The sequence below is a fragment of the Pleurodeles waltl genome, chromosome 12, assembly GCF_031143425.1.
Source record: "Pleurodeles waltl isolate 20211129_DDA chromosome 12, aPleWal1.hap1.20221129, whole genome shotgun sequence".
Classification (NCBI taxonomy): Eukaryota; Metazoa; Chordata; class Amphibia; order Caudata; family Salamandridae; genus Pleurodeles; species Pleurodeles waltl.
The window spans coordinates 306922197-306945818 of NC_090451.1; the positions used below are offsets into that span (position 1 = coordinate 306922197).

A 23622-nucleotide genomic window follows, 5' to 3' on the forward strand; every position below is an offset into this window, starting at 1 on the left:
GACCAGTCTGTGCCAGCCTGCCCCTTCCAGACATGCTTTTGACCACATAGGGTGAGTGGCTTTGTGCACTCTATTGTCAGAAACAGAGCCTGTCCTGGGTGAAGGTGCTTCACACCTCCCCCTGCAGGAACTGTAACACCTGGTGGTGAGCCTCAAAGGCTCAAGCCGTGTTTTACTCCTGCCAGTGGAGATGCCCGCCCCGCCGGACAAGCCCTCACCTTTTGGCAGCAAGTCCAGAGGAATAATGTGGAAAAACAAGGAGGAGTCACTTCCTCAGCCAGGACCACCCCTAAGGTATCCAGAGCTGAAGTGACCCCCTCCTTGAGAAATCCTCCATCTTGCTTTGGAGGATTAGGACCAATAGGGATAGGTACATGCCCCCCCTTAGGGACAGTAGCCATTGGCTACTGCCCCCTAGCCCTAACACACCCCTAAATTTAGTGTTTAGGGGCAACCTGAACCTAGCTCTTCAGATTCCTGACAACCTCATGAAAGTAGAAGGGCCGCTGAGCTGAAAAACACAGCAGAGAAGAGAAGGACACCCTGCAGAGAAGAGGACACAACAACTGACTCGGCTCCAGCCCTACCGGCCCGTCTCCTGCTTCAAAAAGCTGCAAGAGAAAAAGCCTTCAGGGGACTACCTGCCTCACCGAGGACCAAGAAACTCCTGTGGGCAGCGGACCTGTCCAAAAAGAAGACAAAGAAACCATCTTTAAAGGGATTCCCACCTCACTCAAGAAGCTTGAGTCTAAACTCCTCTGCACCCGACGCCCCTGGCCTGTGTCCAGAGGAACCATAGGGGATCCCTCGGCGATTAAGACTTCATGTCCATCCGGGGCTGACCTCTCCAGACCCCCACAACGACACCTGTGGAGGGAATCCAGAGACCCTCCCTGACCGCAACTGTCCGGGACCAAGATATCCGTCACCTGGTGAAGCACTGTACCCAGTGCCCCCAGGCCCGAGAGAAACTGAGCACTGGTGCAGCAACGACCAGCAGGCGTCCCTCATCCTTGCCCAGTCTGTGGCTTGCCCGAGAAGCCCTCGTGCCCTCCCTGAGGCGCCTAATTGACCCCAGAGTCCCTCCATAGAGTTCTATAGAGAACCCGATGCCGTTTTAACACACTACACCTGGCCGCCCCTGTGCCGCAGAGGGTGTGGTTCCAGTGCCTACTTGGGGACCCTCAAGTGCTCCTTCAAACCGCCCTGGTCTGCCCTCCAACAACACAGGTACTTACCTGCGAGCAGACCAGAACCAGAGTACCCCCCCCTTGTTTCCACATGCACCCATGTTATTTTGGCTCCTGTTTGACCTCTGCACCTGACTGGCCCCGTGTTATTGGGTGTTAGGGTTATCTTGAACCCCCAATGGTGGGCTACCTATGCCCAGGAGACTGAACCCGTATGTTTGTTACTTATCTCAAAAGCTTCACTTTACTTACCTCCCCCAGGAACTACTGAAAATTGCAGTGTCCACTTTTAAAATAGCTTTTTGCCATTCTAGAGAAAACTGTGTACATTGTTGATTCCATTCAAAGTTCTAAGTATTACTATGCAAAGTACCTTTCATTTGATGTACTTACCTGCCAAATAAATCTTGTGGTTCTAGAAATAAAGAAAAGTATATTTTTCTAAACAAAAACCTATTGGTCTGGAGGTAAGTCACTGAGTGTGTGTTTTCACTTATTGATGGTGTGTGTACAACAAATGCCTACTAACACTACCCACTGATAAGCCTAACTGCTCGACCACACTACTACAAATAGAGCATTAGTATTATCTATTATTGCCTCTGTCAAGCCTCTTGGGGAACCTCTGGCCTCTGTGCACACTGTATCTCATTTTGATGTAGTATATACAGATCCAGCTTCCTACACTTCCTTTGCGAGGTGCTCTCATGGGACATCCCAATGGATTCTAAACTCACCATGCTACATATTGCAGAGGGGATAGGCGATAACAGATACAAACAGGCGCTTCTCTTTTTAGGTCTTACCATGGCCAAAAGAGAAACAGTGCAGGCCTGAAATAGCCAATTGCACCCTCCTTGAATACGTGGAAGAGGGGGCTAGACTTCTGTATGGGATTAGAACTACCTGTATTCCAGGACAGAGGCTGCCTGCAAAAGCACAAGCAAATTTGCCAGCGGTGGGCCGATTACAGGGGCATAGTGCTGGCACCAACCTGCAACACTACTGCATGCCTGCAGGAAGAAATAAAAAGTTTGGCATGGGGTGATTATGCTCTAGTTATTATATGAGCAATGCAGGTCCTTTTTGGGTTTGGGGCTGGGGGCAATGGGGGGGGGGGGCAGTGGGGAGGGGACATAGATACCTGATGTATGTTGATTTCTTGAGTTCATGTCTAAGTTTGCATGTTTCTTTCTATAGCCTGATGTTTATTTGGTTACAGTAAGAGAAAATCAATAACATGTGTTCCAAATAAAAATGTACATGGTGATTGGCTTATACTAAAAAGATATAGTTTACCTCACGTTTAAGTCCCTAGTATATACTACAAGGGGTACCTAGGACCTGTAAGTTAAAGTGTCTGTCGTGGACTGCTGTACTATTTATGCCACCACAAATATGAAAAAGTAAAACAGGTTGTAGGAAGCTGGCTATCAATGTAATGTACCAGATATAGGGGTAAACTATTCAGATAGTACACATGTGCATGAGCACTATGCCCCTACAGTGTCTAAGCAAAACCTTAGACATTGTAAGTGCAGGGTACCCATAAAGAGTACATGGTCTGGGAGTTTGTCAAACACAAACTCCACAGTTCCATAATGGCTACACTGATATAGTACACGACCCTTGCTGGTTCTCAGGGGTAAAAGTAATAATGCCAAAAGATTTTTATGTGATAGTGTGGGTGAGCGGTTAGGCTTATCAGAGGGTAGTCCTAAGCATTTGTTGCACACAGAGTCAATAAATGAGACAAACTCAAGAAGGAACTCAAGACCAATGTCCAGAAAAATATTTTCTTTGTTTACATAATGTTTCAACACAGAATATGGCAAAGTACTGTGCAATGTATCAACACTTTTGGAAGTAATACTTTTACTCAAATGCGCTTTTACTCTGTGTAACGAAATGCTTTCTTGGCATTACCCCCTAGTGTTGATGCCAGTTATGATTGAAAGTGTGCTGGGACCCTACTAACCAGGCCCAAGCACCAGTGTTATTTACCTAAACTGTACCTTTATCTCCACAATTGGCACATCCATGGCACACAGATAAGTCCCTTGTAAATGGTACCCCTGATACCAAGGGCCCTAATGCCAGGGAAGGTCTCTAAGGACTGCAGCGTGTCTTATGCTACCCTGGGGACCCCTCACTCAGCACAGACACAATGCTTGCCAGCTTGTGTGCACTAGTGGGAATAAAAAGACTAAGTCGACATGGCACTCCCCTCAGAGTGGCAAGCCCACCTCTCACTGCCTGTGGCATAGGTAAGTCACCCCTCTAGCAGGCCTTACAGCCCTAAGGAAGGGGTAGGGTGTACTATAACACAGATGAGGGTATATGTGCATGAGCACTATGCCCCTACAGTGTCTAAGCAAAACCTTAGACATTGTAAGTGCAGGGTACCCATTAAGAGTACATGGTCTGGGAGTTTGTCAAACACGAACTCCACAGTTCCATAATGGCTACACTGAAATCTGGGAAGTTTGGTATCAAACTTCTCAGCACAATAAATGCAAACTGATGCCAGTGTGGGATTTAATGTAAAATACACCCAGTGGGCATCCTAGGGTTGCCCCATGAACCAGTCTGACTCCTAGTGCTAGGCTGACCAGTTTCTGCCAGCCTGCCACAACCAGACGAGTCTCTGGCAACATGGGTTGAGTGCCATTGTCACTCTGTGGCAAGGAACACAGCCTGTACTGGGTGGAGGTGCTTCTCACCTCCCCCTGCAGGAACTGTAACACCTGGCGGTGAGCCTCAAAGGCTCATGCCTTTTGTTACAGCACCCCAGGGCATCCCAGCTAGTGGAGATGCCTGCCCCTCCGGCCACTGCCCCCCCTTTTGGTGGCAAGGCAGGAGAGGATAATGAGAAAAACAAGGAGGAGTCACCCACCAGTCAGGACAGGCTCTAAGGTGTCCTGAGCTGAGGTGACCCCTGGCTTTAGAAATCCTCCATCTTGAGATTGGAGGATTCCCCCAATAGGATCAGGGATGTTCCCCCCTCCGCTCAGGGAGGAGGCACAAAGAGGGTGTAGCCACCCTCCAGGACAGTAGCCATTGGCTACTGCTCTCCTGACCTAAACACACCCCTAAATTTTGTATTTAGGGGCGACCCTGAACCCAGGAAATCGGATTCCTGCAACCAACACAGAGAAGGACCGCTGACCTGAAAGCCCCGCAGAGACGATGGAGACCCCAACTGACTTGTCCCCAGCACTACCGGTCTGTCCCCAGACTCAAAGAACCTGCACAGCGATGCATGCAACAGGGACCAGCGACCTCGGAGGACTCAGAGGACTGCCCTGAACCAGAAGGACCAAGAAACTCCTGAGAACAGCGGCACTGTTCAACAACAGCAACATCTTTGCAACAAAGAAGCGTGAGACTTCACACTGCATCCGACGCTCTCGGCTCGAGCTCCAGAGAACTAACACCGCAGAGAGGACTCCCAGGCGACTGCAACTACGTGAGTAACCTGAGATGACCTCCACTTCCCCCCCACAACGACGCCTGCAGAGAGGATCCAGAAGATCCCCCGACCGCGACTGCCTGATAACAAGGAACCCGACGCCTGGACCAAGCACTGCACCCGCAGCCCCCAGGACCTAGAGGAACCAACCTCCAGTGCCGGAGTGACCAGCAAGCGGTCCTCTTCCTAGCCCAGTCGGTGGCTGGCCCGAGAAGCCCCCCTGCCTGCATCGCCTAAATGAACCCCAGGTCCCTCCACTGCTTCCTATAGGAAACCCGACGCCAACTTTGCACACTGCACCCGGCCGCCCCTGTGCCACTGAGGGTGTGTTTTGTGTGCCTGTTTGTGTCCCCCCCAGTGCTCTACAAAACTCCCCTGGTCTGCTTCCCGAGGATGCAGGTACTTACCTGCCAGCAGACTGGAACCGGAGTACCCCTGTTCTCCATAAGCTCCTATATGTTTTGGGCCCTCCTTTGACCTCTGCACCTGACCGGCCCTGTGTTGCTGGTGCCGTGACTTTGGGGTTGCCTTGAACTCCCAACGGTGGGCTGCCTATGCCCAGGAGGCTGAACTTGTAAGTGATTACTTACCTCAGAAACTTAACCACTTACCTTCCCCCCGAACTGTTGATTTTTGCACGGTGTCCACTTTCAAAATAGCTTATTGCCATTTTAACCTATACTTTGTGTACTACTGCTTTAATTCAAAGTTCCTTACTTACCTGTGTGGAGTACCTTGCATTTTATGTATTTACTTCAAATCTTGAATCTTGTGGTTCTAAAATAAATCAAGAAAATATACCTTTTCTATATAAAATCTATAAACCTGGAGTTAAGTCTTTGAGTGTGTGTTCCTCATTTATTGCCTGTGTGTGTACAACAAATGGTTAACACTACCCTCCGATAAGCATACTGCTCGACCACACTACCACAAAATAGGGCATTAGTATTATCTAATTTTGCCACTATCAACCTCTAAGGGAAACCCTTGGACTCTGTGCAAACTATCTCTCACTTTGAGATAGTATATACAGAGCCAACTTCCTACATTGGTGGATCAGCGGTGGGGTCTAAGACTTTGCGTTTGCTGGACTACTCAGCCAATACCTGATCACACAACTAAATTCCAAAAATTGTCATTAGAAACTGATTTTTGCAATTTGAACTATTTTTCTAATTTTATTTAAAAGTCCTGCTAAGGCCTTGTTTTGTAAGTCCCTGTTAGCATTTCTTTTGGAATGTAAAAGTTTGGATTTTAGTTCTAGAAGTAGTTTTTAGATTCTTAAAAAGTAATCCAAACTTTTAGAGTGATAATGTCTAATACAGAGGAGATGGTGATGAACTCAACCTCACCCCTTACCTGCATCTAGAGATGTCAGAGTTAAGGTCTCTGTAAAATTAAAAAGATACAAATTGGGTCCAACCCTACCAAAGTAAAGCTTCAGGAGCTTTTGGCAGAGTTCACTAGGGTCCACCCCTCTGAGGATAATCCCTCAGATGGGGAAGTTAGTGAACAGGAAGATGATTTCCGCCCCTCCTGTCCTAACCAGGGAGAACAGGGTTCCTCAAACCCTCCCTCCACAAATTATAGTCAGAGAGACTGGTTGTTCCACAGGGGAGACCAGTACCTCTGGAAGCATTGAGGGCAGCCTCAATGAAGATGACCTCCTGTTAGCCAGGATGGCCAAAAGATTTGCTTTGGAGAAGCAGCTCCTAGCCATAGAAAGGGAAAAACAAGAGATGGGTTTAGCTCCCATCAATGGTGGCAGCAACATAACTAGGGTCAGAGAGAATACTGACATCCTAAAAATCCACAAAGGGATTGTAACAAAATATGAATATGGTGATGACATCACCAAATGGTTCACAGCTTTTGAGAGGGCTTGTGCAACTAGAAAAGTAAACACATCTCACTGGGGTGCTCTCCTTTGGGAAATGTTCACTGGAAAGTGTAGGGATAGACTCCTCACACTCTCTTGTAAAGATGCAGAATCCTATGACCTCATGAAGGCTACCCTGATTGAGGGCTTTGGATTCTCAACGGAGGAGTACAGGATTAGGTTCAGGGGGGCTCAAAAATCCTCGAGCCAGACCTCGGTTGATTTTGTTGACTTCTCAGTCAAAACACTAGATGGTTGGACAACTGGCAGTGGTGTAAATGATTATGATGGGCTGTAAAACTTGTCTATGAAAGAACATCTATTAAGTAATTGTTTCAATGACAAACTGCATCAACATCTGGTAGACCTAGGTCCAATTTCTCCCCAAGAATTGGGAAAGAAGGCAGACCATTGGGTCAAGACTAGGGTGACCAAGACTTCTACAGGGGGTGACCAAAAAAAAGGTGTCACAAAGCCTCCCCAAGGGAAGAGTGTTGAGACATTCAAGGGAAAAGGTTAGAGAGTCTTCAACACGGCCCCAAAAACCTGCTTAGGAGGGTGGGCCCCAAGCCTCTTCACAATCCTCAAATGGGTAAAAGGGTAAAAACTTTGATCCCAAGAAAGCCTGGTGTCGAATCTGTAGTCAGCAAAGACACCAAACTGGAGACAAGACCTGTACCAAGAAAAGTCCCACAACAAGTACTACTCCAGTTAGAACTGGAATAGACAGTCTCCAGGTGGGACCAACAGTGTGCTCAGAGGAAATCAGGGTTCACACTGAAGCTACATTAGTCTCTGAGGGTGAGGTGGATTTACCCACACTTGCTGCCTGGCTGCCTAATGTGCTAATATACAGGCAGCAGCTCTTAATCAATGGGACTAGAGTAGAAGCCCTGAGGGATACATGTGCCAGTGTCACAATGGTGACAGAGAAACTGGTTTCCCCAGGACAGTCCCTGGCTGGACGGACATATCCAGTCACTAATGCTGACAATCAAACTAAAGTCCATCCCATGGCAATGGTAACTTTAGAATGAGGAGGGGTCACTGGCCTGAAACAGGTGGTAGTCTCCTCTGCAATTCCAGTAGAATGTCTGCTAGGGAATGATCTGGAGTACTCAGCATGGGCTGAAGTAGAGCTCAAAACCCATGCAGCCATGCTGGGTATCCCTGAACTGGTGTGTGTAAAGACAAGGACACAGAGCAGGGCTCAGGGTAAAAAAGAAGTGTTGGAATCTGGAATAATGGCCCAACCTTTCAAGAGAAAAGGAAAGAAGACTGGGGAACCAGCTTCAACACAGTACAAGAAACAGAACCTCTCTTCCCAGGAAGATGTTCTATCCCATGAGGGAACTGAGTTCATGGAGCTGGAGCCTTACCAGGTTGAGCTCTTGGGCCCAGGGGGACCCTCAAGGGAACAGCTGTGTAAGGGGCAAGAAACTTGGCCCTCTTTTGAAGGCCTAAGACAGCAAGCAGCTGAGCAAGAAAAAGGAACTGTCAATGGAACCCACAGGGTCGATTGGGAAGATGGACTCCTTTACACTGAGGCAAGAGATCCCAAACCTGGTGCCACTAGGAGAGTGGTAGTGCCTCAGGAATTTAGGGAGTTCATTCTGACCTTAGCCCATGACATTCCCCTTGTGGGGCATTTGGGACAAAATAAGACATGGGAGAGATTAGTCAACCATTTCTACTGGCCCAATATGTCCCAAAAGGTAAAGGAGTTTTGCACCTCCTGCGTCACCTGTCAAACCAGTGGTAAGACAGGTGGCCATCCAAAGGGCCCCCACATTTCACTTCCAGTGGTGGGGGTCCCCTATGAGAGAGAGTGAGTGGATATAGTGGGTCCACTTGAACCTCCCACAGCATCAGGGAGCCAGTATATCCTAGAAGTAGTGGGTCATGCTACCAGGTACCCTGAGGCAATTCCCCTTAGGTCCACTACTTCCCCTGCAGTAGCCAAAGCACTTATTGGTATTTTTACAAGAGTGGGATTTTCTAAGGAGGTGGTTTCTGACAGAGGTACCATTTTCATGTCAGCTTACTAAAGCACATTTGGAATGAGTGTGGGGTGACTTATAAGTTCACCACACCATACCATCCACAAACCAATGGTCACGTGGAGAGATTTAACAAGACATTGAAGGGCATCATCATGGGGCTCCCTGAAAAACTCAAAAGGAGATGGAATGTCCTCTTTCCATGCCTGCTTTTCGCCTACAGAGAGGTGCCACAGAAGGGAGTAAGGTTTTCCCCCATTGAGCTTCTGTTTGGCCATCCTGTTAGGGGACCACTGGCACTTGTAAAAGAAGGCTGGGAAAGACCTCTCCATGAGCCTAAACAAGATGTGGTGGACTATGTACTAGGCCTATGTTCAAGGATGGCATAGTACATGAAAAAGGCAAGCAAAAACATTAAGGGCAGCCAACAACTCCAGAAGTTGTGGTATGACCAAAAGGCTACTATGGTTGAGTTTCAGCCAGGGCAGAAAGTCTGGGTTCTGGAGCCTGTGGCTCCCAGGGCATGTCAGGACAGATGGAGTGGCCCTTACCCAGTACTTGAGAAAAAGAGTCAGGTCTCCTACATGGTAGACCTAGGCGCTAGCAGGACCCTCAAAGAGGGTGATCCATGTGAACCACCTCAAACTCTTTCATGATAGGGCAGATGTAAACATGTTAATAGTTACAGATGAGGACCAGGAAGCAGAGAGTGAACCTCTCCCTGATCTCCTCTCCAACTGACCCTAAAGATGGCTCAGTAGATGTAGTGATTTATTCAGACACCCTCTCTGGCCAACAGCAGGCTGACTGCAGGCTAGTCCTCCAGCAGTTTGCTGAGGTCTTTTCTTTGACCCCTGGTCAGATACCCATGTGTACCCATGATGTGGACACAAGGGACAGTATGCCTGTCAAGAATAAAATACTCAGACAGTCCTACCAAGTCAAGGAAAGCATCAACGTGGAAGTCCAAAAGATGCTGGAGTTGGGAGTGATTGAGCACTCAGACAGTACCTGGGCTAGCCCAGTGGTCTTGGTCCCCAAACCTCACACAAAAGATGGCAAGAGAGATGAGGTTTTGTGTGGACTACAGAGGGCTCAACTCTGTCACCAAGACAGATGCTCACCCTATCCTAAGGGCAGATGAGCTAATAGACAAATTAGGTCCTGCCAAATACTTAAGTACCTTGGACTTGACAGCAGGGTACTAGCAAATAAAAATGGCACCTGGAGCAAAAGAGAAAACAGCATTCTCTACATCCGATGGGCACTACCAGTTTACTGTGATGTCCTTTGGCTTAAAGAATGCCCCTGCCAGCTTCCAAAGGTAGGTGAATCAAGTCCTTGCTGGCTTGGAGTCCTTCAGTGCAGCTTATCTTGATTAAATTGCGGTCTTTAGCTCCAACTGGCAGGGTCACACGGTCCACCCGAAGAGGGTTTTGCAGGCCCTGCAAACAGCAGGCATTTTTACCAAGGCATCTAAATGTCAGATAGGGCGGGGTACTGTGGTTTACTTAGGTCTCCTTGTTGGTGGAGGCCAAGTTCAGCCACTCTAACTTAAATCCAAACTTTTACAAACTTTTAAACAGGGACTTACACAAGACCCCAGCAGGACTTTTATAAATTTAGAAAAATAGCTCAAATTTCAAAAATCAGTTTCTAATGACAATTTTTGGAATTTAGTTGTGTGGTCAGGTATTGGCTGAGTAGTCCAGCAAATGCAAAGTCTTAGATCCCACCACTGCCACCAACGTAGGAAGTTGGCACTATATATACCATCTCAAAGTGAGAGAGAGTGTGCAGAGTCCAAGGGTTCCACTTAGAGGCTGATAGTGGCAAAATTAGATAATTCTAATGCTCTATTTTGTGGTAGTGTGGTCGAGCAGTAGGCTTATCAGAGGGTAGTGTTAAGCATTTGTTGTAGACACACAGGCAATAAATGAGGAACACACACTCAAAGACTTACTCCAGGCCAATAGGAGTTTATACATAGAAAAATATATTTTCTTAATTTATTTTAGAACCACAAGATTCAAGATTTGAAGTAAATACATAAAATGGAAGGTACTCCACACAGGTGAGTAAGGAACTTTGAATTACAGCAGTAACATTCACAGTTTTAGTTAAAATGGCAATAAGCTATTTTAAAAGTGGACACTGTGCAAAAATCAACAGTTCCTGGTGGAGGTAAGAAAGGTAAGTTTCTGAGGTAAGTAAAGGACTTACAAGTTCAGTTTCCTGGGCATAGGCAGCCCACCGTTGGGGGTTCAAGGCAACCCCAAAGTCACTGCACCAGCAACACAGGGCCGGTCAGGTGCAGAGGTCAAAGGAGGGCCCAAAACACCTAGGCGCCTACCGAGAACAGGGGTGCTCCAGTCCCAGTCTGCCCACAGCTAAGTACCTGCGTCTTCGGAGGACAGACCAGGGGGGTTTTTGTAGAGGACTGGAAAGGGGGAGGGGGGAGTCGGGACACAAATAGGCACACAAAACACACCCCTCAGTGGCACAGGGGCGGCCGGGTGCAGTGTGCTTAGCAGGCATTGGGTGTTCAACAGGAATCAATGAAGGGACTCGTGGTCACTCTAGCAGTGCAGGCAGGGCACATACACTGGAGCTGGTTCCTTCTGGTCCTGGGGGCTGCGGGTGCAGTGCTTGGTCCAGGCATCAGGTTCTTTGTTCCAGGCAGTCGCAGACAGGGAGAGCCTCTGGATTCTCTCTGCATGCGTTGCTGTGGAGGTACAGGGGGGTCATCTCAGGTTACTCACGAGGTCGCAGTCGTCTGGGAGTCCCCTCTGCAGTGTTGGTTCTCTGGAGCTCAAGCCAGGGGCGTCGACTGCAGTGTGTGAAGTCTCACACTTCCGCTGGGAAGAGTGAGTTCTTTAAAAGTTGCTTCTTTGTTGCCAAGATGTTGCTGTTGTTGAACAGTGCAGCTGTTCTCTGGAGTTTCTTGGTCTTTCAGGTTCAGAGCACTCCTCTGAGGCTTCAGAGGTCGCTGGTCCCTGTCAGATGTGTCGCTGAGCAGGTTCTTTGAGTTAGGGGACAAGCCAGTAGGGCTGAGGCCAAGTCAGTTGTCGTCTCCGTCGTCTCTGCAGGGCTTTCAGGTCAGCAGTCCTTCTTGGTTGGAAGGTTGCAGGAATCTGATTTCATGGGTTCTAGGTCGCCCCTAAATACTAGATTTAGGGGTATGTTTATGTCAGGAGGGCAGTAGCCAATGGCTACTGTCCTGGAGGGTGGCTACACCCTCTTTGTGCCTCCTCCTGAGGGGAGGGGGCACATCCCTAATCCAATTGGGGGAAATCCTCCAATCTCAAAAGGGAGGATTTCTAAAGGCAGGGGTCACCTTAGCTCAGGGCACCTTAGGGCAGTCCTGACTGGTGGGTGACTCCTTGTTTTTCTAATTATCTCCTCAAGCCTTGCTGCCAAAAGTGGGGGGCAGTGGCCAGAGGGGCGGGCATCTCCACTAGCTGGGATGCCCTGGGGTGCTATAACAAAAGGCATGAGCCTTTGAGGCTCACCGGCAGGAGTTATAGTTCCTGCAGGCGGAGGGTGAGAAGCACCTCCACCCAGGACAGGCTTTGTTCATGGCCACAGAGTGACAAAGGCACTCTCCCCACGTGGCCAGAAACTCGTCTGGTTGTGGCAGGCTGGCAGAAAATGGTCGGCCGAGCACTAGGAGTCGGACTGGTATTCATGGGGCATCTCTAAGATGCCCTCTGGGTGCATTTTACAATAAATTCCACACTGGCATCAGTGTGCATTTATTGTGCTGAGGCGTTTGATACCAAACTTCCCAGATTTCAGTGTAGTCATTATGGAACTGTGGAGTTCGTGTTTGACAAACTCACAGACCTATACCCTTTACGGGTACCCTGCACTTACAATGTCTAAGCACCACCCCCATCCCGTCACTCACTGGGTGGGAATAGGTCACTAAGGGCAAAATAAATTGATCTGGTAGATGTTGCAGCAGGGGAAGAGAAATTAGGGTACTGATTTCCCTTCTGGCCTGTGTGCTGCCCGCCAGACTCATGGCCTCAAAAGGAATGGGATGACTGCTGTACAAGTTGGAAAGGTTCTTTGACTATATGCCTGCCCTCTGGAATGGACTCAACTTAAAGGAGAGTTATTCCTAACATGCCAATTTGAGTTGGTCAAAAGAAAAGCCACCTGTGAGGATGGGAATTTTCAAAATAAAGGAAATCAAACTTGCCTTCCTTAGTCGAATAGTCACAGATTGATGCTGCTAAGTTGGGGACCACCCAGGAGAGATTGTTTAGCAACGCCTGAATAGGAGTTGCACTTCTGAGTTCTGAAGAAACTTCTGAGCCATTAATTAATCCATCTAACATTTACAAAAGGTATTTGGCTAGATCTAAAACTCTTTCTATGGAGGTCTGCATGTGGCCTCTTAACCTTGCTGCTCAAATTTGAATGCCAATAAGACGTTTTCCTTTAAAACACACACAAACACAAAAAAGCATCTAAAACATCTTGGCTCATCAGTGTTATGTGAAAAAAGACACTAATAAAATACTGGAACAGTTGAATTATGAAGATTCAGTGAAAGGTCCACAGATCCAGAATGGCGGAGTATAAAAACAGTTAAATGCATGATGTGGTTTCAACTTAGCAGGAGTATTATTCACTGTTTGGTGTGAGGGATAGGGGTAGAAAATAAATGATAAACACCCTAAGAAAAATTAGAAAAAAAATACATCAGTTCTATTGTTGCAAGGCCTGATGGCAGTCAGTGTTTTAAGGAAAGGACACAGAGAGCTTTACAGTTTATGATAGCATGATCAGTAGCATCCTGCAAAACTGATTCAGATGTGCTCCTCAAACAAGAATCCATGCCTCCAAGGTGGTAAAGCTGGACTTACAAGTTTCAAGTTGAAATGTGGATATCAACATTGAGACCATTTGACATTTTAGTGATGAAGGGAACATGTTAAGTAACGTTTATAGAGGCTGTGACAATGAACAAAGTAACGAGAAAAGGATTTCATTTTATGTAACATAGATTTCATTCATATCGTAATGGTGCTCTTCATTTTTTAAACTTCTCAAAAATCATAATGTTTACCAGATGCTGGGAGAGATTTAGGAAAATTCACAAGACTGTTCTCTGACGCGCTCTGGAGCTCCTTTAGCCTTGCTAAATATTGCTGCTGTTCCATTTCGGCCTCATCACTCTCAAGTGTCCTCTTCTGGATTAGTCCCTGCTTTTGGAAAGTCAGCTTTAACCCACCATCCTGTTAAGTAAGGTATGGGTTTAGTATAGACATTGTAAAGAAACAATACATTGATCACCAAGATTTCCCAGTCAATAAAACACATTTCACTGAAAACGCATGACCAAGCAAGGTGTACATCCCCAAGGAAAGTAACAACTTCAAGATTAATGTTTTAGTAGTACATGTGGATTTGAAACACACTTAAAAGTGGCTGTAACCAGAACAATTGCGTTTTAATTTTAAGCACAATACCACAGGCTATATTAGCATACGTGCACACTTTCCGAGTATAGAAGCATACTTTCCAAGTTCACTTGGAAAGTGATATTTCATATCATTCTGGCAAAAATACTTCAGGCCAATAAACAAAGTTTCTTTATCTATCCTTCTAATACCCAAAGCAAATTTGTAAAATCCACCCATGAACGTAACATGTAATTATGTCACTGAATAAGATGAACCAGGTTTTAACTAGCTGTATTCTCCAGAACCGAACTGAAGAATTCAGGTTTGTCACTGAGATTTTACAGCACGGTCTCCAATTGCCTCAATAACCTTTATCATGCAAAAGCAAATCAGAACTATTAGTGATCAAAAGAATGGTTTACTTACCTTTGGTAAAACTTTTTCTGCTAGATCCTCTAACTGCAGATTCTTCACCTTGTTAATAGTTCCACAGGCGTAAGAATGGATCAAGAAACTCGAAAGCAATACTTCTGCGCACCAGTAGGTGGCACTTGGGGGCATCACATCGATGTTCCACTCCAGAAGTAACAAGTGAGGCAACGTCAGTTGCGTTCTAAGACTTGTTGGTGCCCTCAGACAAAAAGTCCATCCATAAATTGCTTGACCTGTGTGCAAAACTCTCAACTGAGACCTTTTTAGATGCAGAGCCCATTCCACAGAACGGGGTGGTGAGAGGACCAGTGAGGAATCTGCAGTTAGAGTATCCACCATAAAGAGTGCTACCAAAAGTAAATAACACACACTTCTAATAGATACTTCTAACCCCAGATTCGTTCGCTTGTGATTAAACACCAAATAATTACACCTCAAGGTGGCGGGTCTGCGGAATGGCTCAGAACAAAAAGCCCTGCAGGATTGAATGGGGAAAATGGCCATCCGTATGGACCTGACTGTCAAGAAAGTATGCTTTGTGAATGTGTGCAGTGATTCCATGTAGCCGCCTGACAAATATACAGCAAAGGCACTCTGTGGCTAGCGAAATAGTAGCAGCCTGGGGTCCAGCTGAATGAGCACTCACCCCTTCAGGTGGCTGCTTCGTAGCTAGTGAAAAGCATATGTTTATGATGAGAACTATCCACGTACAGATGTGTCTTTTCTGCACTACCTTGCCCTTCTTTTGCGTCAAAGAGCTGATCATCCACATGATGGTCCTTGTTAGGATCAATGTAGAAATTGAGTGCTCACACAGGGTCCAGATGATGAAATGTCCCCTCCTCTTTCATGGGGTGATGCAGAGTAAAGAAACTCAGAAGGGTGACAGCCTGCTTCACTTGGGAAGGTTTTACTACCTTGGGCAGAAATGCAAATTGGGTTCTCAACATCAATTTGTCTGGAAATAATGCTGTAGACGGCAGGACTGAGAGTGTCTAAGTTCATTCACACGAAAGGGTGACGTGACTTCAACCACAAAGACCATTTTCAGGGTCAAAAGACATAGTGAACAATTGTGCATTGGCTCTAATGGGGTGCACTCAATGCCAAAGTGGGAAACAAATTCAAGTTCCATTGTGGCTTCACAAAGGGCTTCAGCAGAAACATATGTTGTAAACATTTAGGAAATCTCATACAATAGGTGATAAAAACAAAAAAAAGGAAAACTGATCAGGCAGCCTTAAAAAAATATAAAGATGACAAATAGTCTTAACAGTGCCTGTAGAAAGTTGGCTCTGTATATACTATCTCAAAGTGAGAGATAGTGTGCACAGAGTCCAAGGGTTCCCGTTAGAGGATGATAGTGGTAAAATTAGATAATACTAATGCTCTATTTTGTGGTAGTGCAGTCAAGCAGTCAGCCTATCACAGGGTAGTGTTAAGAATTTGTTGTACACACACAGGCAATAAATTAGAACACACACTCAAAGATTTAACTCCGGGCAAATAGGTTTTTATATAGAAAAATATTCTTGTCTATTTTTAGAACCACACGCTTCAGAATTCACGTAAATACATAAATTGTAAGGTACTTGGCATAGGAAAATATGGAACTTGAAATTAAAACAGTAATGTACAGAGTTTTGGCAAAAATGGCAATAAGCTATTTTAAAAGTAAACATCAACAGTTCCTGGGAGAGGTAAGTACAAGTTAGATTATCAGGTAAGTACAGCACTTACAAGTTCAGTGTCGGGCATAGGCAGCCCGCCGTTGGGGGTTCAAGTCAACCCCAAACACCCAGCACCAGCAACACAGGTCCAGTCAGGTGCAGAGGTCAAAGTAGGGCCCAAATAACAGACGCCTATGGAGATTAGGGGTGCTTCGGTTCCAGTCTCCTGGCAGGTAATGTTAGAAAGTAGCCTCTTTCTAGCATGGTTACCCCCACCTTTGGCCTGTTTGTGAGTGTGTGTCAGTGTGTTTTTACTGTGTCACTGGGATCCTACTAGCCAGGACCCCAGTGCACACAGTGAAAATCCATTTTGTCAATGTGTTTTGCCTGTCTCACTAGGATCCTGCTTGCCAGGACCCCAGTGCTCATAGTTTGTGGCCTGAATGTGTTGCCAGTAGTGCTTAACTGTGTCACTGAGGTTCTGCTAACCAGAACCTCAGTGCTTATGCTCACTCTGCTTTTAAATTTGTCACTATAGGCTAGTGACTTCATTTACCAATTTCAATTGGCACAATGTACCTCCCCCCTTATAAGTCCCTAGTATATAGTACCTAGGTACCCAGGGCATTGGGATTCCAGGACATCCTTATGAAGTGCAGCATGTCTTTTGCCACCCATAAGGAGCTCAGACAAACCGTTTCACAGGCCTGTTTCACTAGCAAAGGTACCCCCAAGGAGTCCGGGGCCAATTCCCCAGACTTTGTGAGTGTGGGGATGCCATCACACGTGTGCACTACATATAGGTCAATACCTTTATGTAGCTCCACAACGGTAACTCAGAATATGGCCATTTAAGGTATCTAAGTTCATGGAATTGTCCCCCCACTCGAAATCTGGTATTGCAGAGTCAATTCCATGCATCCTGGGGGCTCCACCATGGACCCCCAGTACTGCCAAACCAGCTCTCTGAGGATTGCACTGCAGCTACAGCTGCTGCCACTTTACAGACAGAGTTCCGCCCTCCTGGGGTCTGAGCAGCGCAGTCCCAGGAAGGCAGAACAAAGCATTTCCTTTGGGAGAAGGGTGTTACACCCTCTCCCTTTGGAAAAAGGCATAACAGGCTGGAGGTAGCCTCCCCCCAGCCTTTGGAAATGCTTTGAAAGGCACAGATGGTGCCCTCCTTGTATAGGTCAGTCTACATCGGTTCAGGGACACCCAGTCCCTGCTCTGGCGCGAAACTGGACAAAGGAAAGAGGAGTGACCACTCCCCTGTCCATCACGACCCCAGGGGTGGTGCCCAGAGCTCCTCCAGTGTGTCCCAGACCTCATCCATCATGTTTTCCAAGGTGTGGGGACATTCTTGAGGCCTCTGAGTGGCCAGTGCCAGCAGGTGACGTCTGAGACTCCTCCTGATAGGTCCTTACCTGAAAAGGTAGCCAACCCCCTCTCAAGCCTATTTAGGGTCTCTCCTGTGGGTTTCTCTGCCGATTCTACTTGCAAGTTTCCAGCAGGAATCCTCTGCAACTACTACTTTATCCTCTGACCTCGGATCGACCACAGACTGCTCCAGGAACCGCTGTAACAGCAACCAAGTATCCAGAAGGGCTAATTTTCCTCTGCAACTTCAGCTCCAGCCAGCAACTGCAACAGTTTCCACAGTGTGCACACTCTGGTGACTCCCTGTCTTCACCCTGCACCAGAAGGACCAAAGAAATCTTGCGTTGAGTGACGGAGTCACTTCCCTGCTCTTGCAGGCACCTTCTAAGTCGACGACTGGTTCTCTTGGACTCCTCTCCTGGCGACAAGCGTGCTCCTTGGAACACAGGAGGTGAACCCCTTCAACACAAACTGTCCTAAGGTCCTGCTGTCCCAATTTGTAAGAGGTAAGAGCTTGCCTTCCCCGTTTGCGTCAGTACCCCTGTGCACGGCGTCATCTTCACCTCCTGAGGCCTTTGTGCACTATTTGCAAGACACCTTCGTGCACATCCTAGCCTAGGTCCCCAGCACTCTATCCTGTGACACTCGCTGAGTGTTCTCAGGCGGCGTGGGACCTTCTTTTGTAGTGCTGCAACAACCGCAATTTGCACCTTCTTTGCCCCAGTGTCCTGGGACCTCCGTGGGTGCTGCCTGGTCATCTGTGAGTTCCATCCAGTGTTGGTAGCCCCCTCTACCTCCTCAGTCCCAGTTGAGGTCCCCAGGTCCCTCCTGGGCCCAGGCAATGCCACTTTGACGCAATCTGCGACTTTGCTTGAACCAAGGTTTGTTGGACGAATCCAACATCTCTTCGTGGGACATCCATTGCATCAAGCAGGAACCAGCAGCCATCTTCCTTTGGTGCATTTCTGCAGTCAACCGAGGACTCCTCTTTTGCAACCTCTTCTAGTTTGGCAGGGGCTCTTGTCCTTCCTGGAACTTCTTCTGACTTCTGCACTTGGTCTCCTCTCTTTGCAGGTCTTCAGGTCCAGGAATTCACCAATTGTTGTTTGCAGTCTTGCGTGGTTCTTGCAATAGCTCTTATCACAACTTGTAGTGTGTCCTAAGGAATCTTGCAGTACTTTACTCCTACTTTCCTGGGCTCTGGGGTGGGCTATTTTACTCACCCCGGTTTTCTTTCTCTCCCAGCGATTCTCTACATACTACACTTGTCTAGGGGGGGGATTTGTGATTCGCAATCCACTTTCCTAGTATATAGTTTGGGTTGGCCCTAGACCTATTTACTCCCATTGCATTCTATAGCATTTCCTATTGTTCGTACTTTCCTATGTCTAATTACTTATCCTATTTTGGTGACTAGTATATATATTGTGGATAATACTTACCTCCAGAAGGAGTATTGCCTCCAAGATAGTTTTGGCCTTGTGTCACCCAAATAAACTACCTTTATTTCTGGTAACACAGAGTATTGCCTTTACTTGAGTATAAGTACTGTGTAACTATAAATTGTATTGCAGGAGCTTTGCAAGTCTCCTAGTTCAGCCTAAGCTGCTCTGCTCCAGCTACCTCTATCAGCCTAAGCTGCTAGACTATTACCACATTTCACTAATAAGGGATAACTGGACCTGGTATAAGGAGAAAGTACCCAAGGTACCCACTACAAACCAGGCCAGCCTCCTACAGGTAAGTACCTGCATCCTCGGGGAGCAGACCAGGGGTGTTTTGTACAGCACTGGGGGTGGAGGGCCAGGGGTCACAAACAGGCACACAAAATACACCCTCAGCGGCACAGGGGCGGCCGGATGCAGTGTGAAAAGTAGGAATTTGGTTTTAGATAGAAATCAATGGAGAGACCCGGGGGTCACTCTGGCGATGCAAGCAGGGCACAGTGGGCTTCTCGGGTCAGTCACCGACTAGGCAAGGATGAGGGCCGCCTGCTGATCACTCCTGAACCGGTAGTTGGTTTCTCTATGGCCTTGGGGCTGCGGATGCAATGCTTCTTCCAAGCGTCGGGTGCTAGAAACCTCTAACGTAACTGTAAAAGGGGCGAAACCACAGAGGAAATTTCCTACTAGAGACAGACAGTCCAGAGAGAACACACTGTGGCATGGCTTTCGTTAAACTGGTCCAGGGCTGAGTCCACTTTCACACTAAAAGCGCAACAGACATCAAATGGCATGTCCATTAAGGAAGCCTGAACACCCCCACAGAATCCCGTAAACTTCATCCAGGTATAGCACCACACTCATACCCACTATCTGATCCAAGCAGTCAGTTGTGTCGAAGCTACATCTTATAATAAATTTTGCAGCATCCAGACCGTCCTGTTCGGTTTGAGCTAAAGATGCCCATAGGTTCACTGGAAATGCCAGCAGGATTTGACCTACTGCATCACAAAACACTACTGTAGCAGCGTAGGAGGCAGCTGGCACTGTCTGCCAGAGGGAACCGAAAGCATGCCAAATATACACAGTGGACTCCCTAAAGGCCTCTAGTTGCTGTGTCATTGCTGATGGACCCATAAATTTCTACTGATGCTGAGTTGGGATCAATCTCAGAAGCTGCTCTTCAGAAGCAAGACCAGGAGGCACTTTGACGCCCTCACACCTACTCTAGAGTTTGAGAGTGGTGGGAAGTGGACGATTTCTGTTTTAATTTCTTGTGCTTCTTTTTAGACTTACCCGAAAACGTGCATCAAAGACCTGCCATGAGAATTACGTTGACAGTGGGAATGGGACCTTCCTTTCAATTTCAACTGGTTATGACGCGGAGTCTTCTGGTGTTTGGCATGCAGGTTCCCGTATGGCCTTTGGTGGCACAGTCATCACAGGTTCTGGAGACATGTTCTGACCACAGGCATACCTCCTGGAGGTATTTAACAGATTTTTGTTCATGACAGTCCTTACAAGGGTTTAAACCTCTCGTTTTTGGGAGTGGGTGACATGTTTCCCTTGCAATTTTTTTACCAGGTCTAGGGCATACAGGACCTAAGCTAGCATGAGCATTTTCAATTCGCAAGAAAGTGAAGATCTAAGATAGGACGTAAAACTCAGTCTGTCCTTTGGCACAATGTAACAGCAGGAGTAACATCCTGTTTTTACTTCCAAGGTTGGAACCATATTGATGGTCCCTTTAGCCAAAAGGGTGTGCACTTCCTTCTTAAAGACCAGCATGTGGCCCTTCACCAGCCACCCTGATAGTAGTGGAAGGAGCTGCTGTGTAGAAAGAAAGGGGAGGGGCTAGCCCCAATTAACAATTTGGATGACTCACTTGTCTAAGATAATGGTTTGCCACCCTTAGAGGAAATGCTGGATCCGGTGCCTGACAGTGTGTCTGTGAGCCATGAAGGACACACTAAAGGGTCTTTGTTGCTGTGGTAGAACATTTTCAGGATCAATTCTGGTGTTCAGTGATTTTTAATAGGCGAGGAACCTGAAGATAGTCCTATCCATCAGAAGTATACTTCAACACATCTTTGCTTCTCAAAAAATCTGTAATTTAAAGTGAGCCATCCAGACCTTGTTTAAAGTTAAGACTCTGGAGTCAGACTTTACATTACAACTCCCACCACAGGCAATGAGAAAATGAAATAGAACTGATAGATTAGTTAATTTATGTTGGATACATGAAAAGAGCCATTAATGTCTTCAATATTACCTGGGTTTTCACAAGCAATGAACAAACAAACAAACATGTTACTTAACCACTTAACGCTCTTTCTAATGGATACTCTATCTACCCCCAGATTCCTCATCTTGTGAATACACCCAAGCCCCAGCCTGGAACTGGAGCTTTTTCTCAGCATTGCTCCTATGAGCCAGCAAGTGGTGTTGTGAGACTCAATATCAACTGTCTCGACCCGCCAATAACGTTGGAAACACATAAAAGCATCACCCTTTCACGCTGATGCCTGATTCTTTCTTGACTTTGTGTAGATGGACAACTGTAGGAAGCTGGCTATCTATGCAATGACACAATGTAGGGGGCACTATGCAGATAGTCCAGGGCGACCCTTATTGGTTTACAGGGGTAGAAAGGACAATCCCAAAGCTCTCTTTTGTGTTAATGTGCGCAAGCAGTTTGGCTTATCCGAGGGTAGAGCTAAGCTTTTGTTGAACGTGCAAAGTCAATAAATGAGACACACACACTTGCGAATCGTACTAAGAACTGCTACAGTGTTTACTTTTCTGCGAATGTTTTGGTGTTTGCATATGATACAAAGTAACTATTTTTCAAACCAATCGGTCTCAAATAGATTTTTGAGTGTGGACAAATGTGTTTTTATGCAGCACGAGTTCTAAGTAGTATGGCTGCATGGAAGTTCATGGGAGGATCCCCACAGGGTAGATGCTAGGGGTGCAAAGTTATTGACAGGACCAGCAGTTCAGGTTTACCTGCCCAAGAGAGTCCGGGTGCAGTGGTGTTGGCCGTGTCGGGTTCCTGCGCACCGGGCACTTAGCGATTAGGGGTGGGGCTACCTGGAAAAATAATGCAAGGGCGGACATGGGGACAAGTCCAGGAGCTCCCAACACGGGGGTTCGGTTGGTGGGCATCCAGAGAGTAGGGGGACACAGTTGGAAGTTGTGGACCTGGGCCGGGGCACTTGGGTCCAGTGTATCCTTAGTGATGGTGCTCCTGCACCAAGGCGCATAGAGTTCTTTGGGTAACCTGCATAAGGAGAGACATAACAAGGGCACAGAAGACTGAGAAGGCTATTCTCCGCAATGCTGACGTTCCTCGTCGGCAGGTCCTCGGTTCTGCTGTTGGAGTCCGGGGTGGGCTTTACCAAGTCTTAGTAGGTGCAATAAGGTGTTGGTGCAGCTGGACTCTGGTGGATCCTTGGTGCTTCTTACTTGGTGGGGAGACAGGACTGACCTCTTGGAGCACAGGAGCCTCCTCCTGCATGGCTGCTGCAACGGTGGAACCAGAGGTCAGCAGGCCGGTGAAGTCGACATTGCGGTTGGTGCCTGCAAGAAGCAGGGAAGTGGCTCCTCCACTCTAAGGGAGATATTGACGGGCTGGTGAAGTGCTGGAGAACCTCAAAGGCTTCTGGAGTCCCCACAGCTGCAAGACAAGTCGTGATTGTTGGGATGGCAGCAGGTAAGCAGGCAGGGTTTCGTGCCAAAAGTTTACAAGGCGTCCACAGTTCTCGCTCTTCTCGCTCTTCTGGATCTTCTGTGTCCTCCTCTTCTTGTTGCCAGGCGAATCTGGCTTCTGGTGTTGGGGAGATGACTAAATATTGACTTTAGGGCCGTTTTAGGGGAGTGCAGAGTAGTAGACAATGGGATACTTATCCTTGGGATGGTGCCTACACCTGGCTGTGATGACTTCCTGTGGGGAGTGGGCATATCCCTATCCCAGAATGCCTATTTCCGACCATAGCCAAGATGGTGGAACCCTTCTTCAAGTGTTCACCTCAGGTAGCTGACTTTAGGAGTGGAGTTAGCCCAGGGGTGGTACACGCCTTCTGACTTGCTAATTTTCTCACCTGTCCTGGTGCCAAATTGACAAGCAGGAACAGGGAAGCCAGGGAGTGTGCATGCCAAAAGCAGCATGGTCTTTGAAGACCCTGGCCTTGGTATGCAGATTTGCTAGCCATCCTGCTGGAGTGGGTGGTAACACCCCTCTCCGGAGCAGGCATTGTTTCCGACCTCTGAGAGCGCTGGTTCTCACCTCCAGAGGGTCAGACATGTGTCTTGTAGTGGCAGACTGGACTTAACTAGTCAGTCAGCACACCAAGAGACTAGTGAGGTTCAGGAAGCACCTCTAAGGTGCCCACTTTGTGCATGTCCAACTAAATACGAGGCTGAGATCAGCCCGGATTTATCAAGACGAGGTGCTTGATACCATAGGGTTTGGTGAAGCCATTTTGTGACCGGGTCACTCGTGTTGACAAGTGTCCAGCACATACCTTAAAATGGCTTCCAGGTTCACTTGCAATGCCCATCAATGGCGCTGAGCATTACAGGGCCATATCCACTTGTGCAGATATAGCCATGCAGTAATTGTACTGCACCCTGCCTTAGGGATCTTAAGCCTGCCTTAGGGGTGACATACGTATACTTAGCTGCAGTGAAGAGGCACATGTAAGAAAGCGGGATCTTCATGGTTGCACCTACTTTTTACCT

The 23622-nt window shown here is 47.3% G+C and overlaps 1 protein-coding gene across 8 annotated transcripts in view; it reads right to left on the reverse strand.

The window, feature by feature from the left end:
• CHD9 (chromodomain helicase DNA binding protein 9) overlaps window positions 1-23622 on the reverse strand; it is a 1629153-nt gene that overhangs the window by 229947 nt on the left and 1375584 nt on the right. For all 8 annotated transcript variants that reach the window (XM_069216350.1, XM_069216347.1, XM_069216351.1 and 5 more), the window contains one exon: window positions 13622-13790. In XM_069216350.1, the coding sequence (XP_069072451.1) occupies window positions 13622-13790 (169 nt within the window). The remainder of the gene's footprint in view (window positions 1-13621; window positions 13791-23622) is intronic.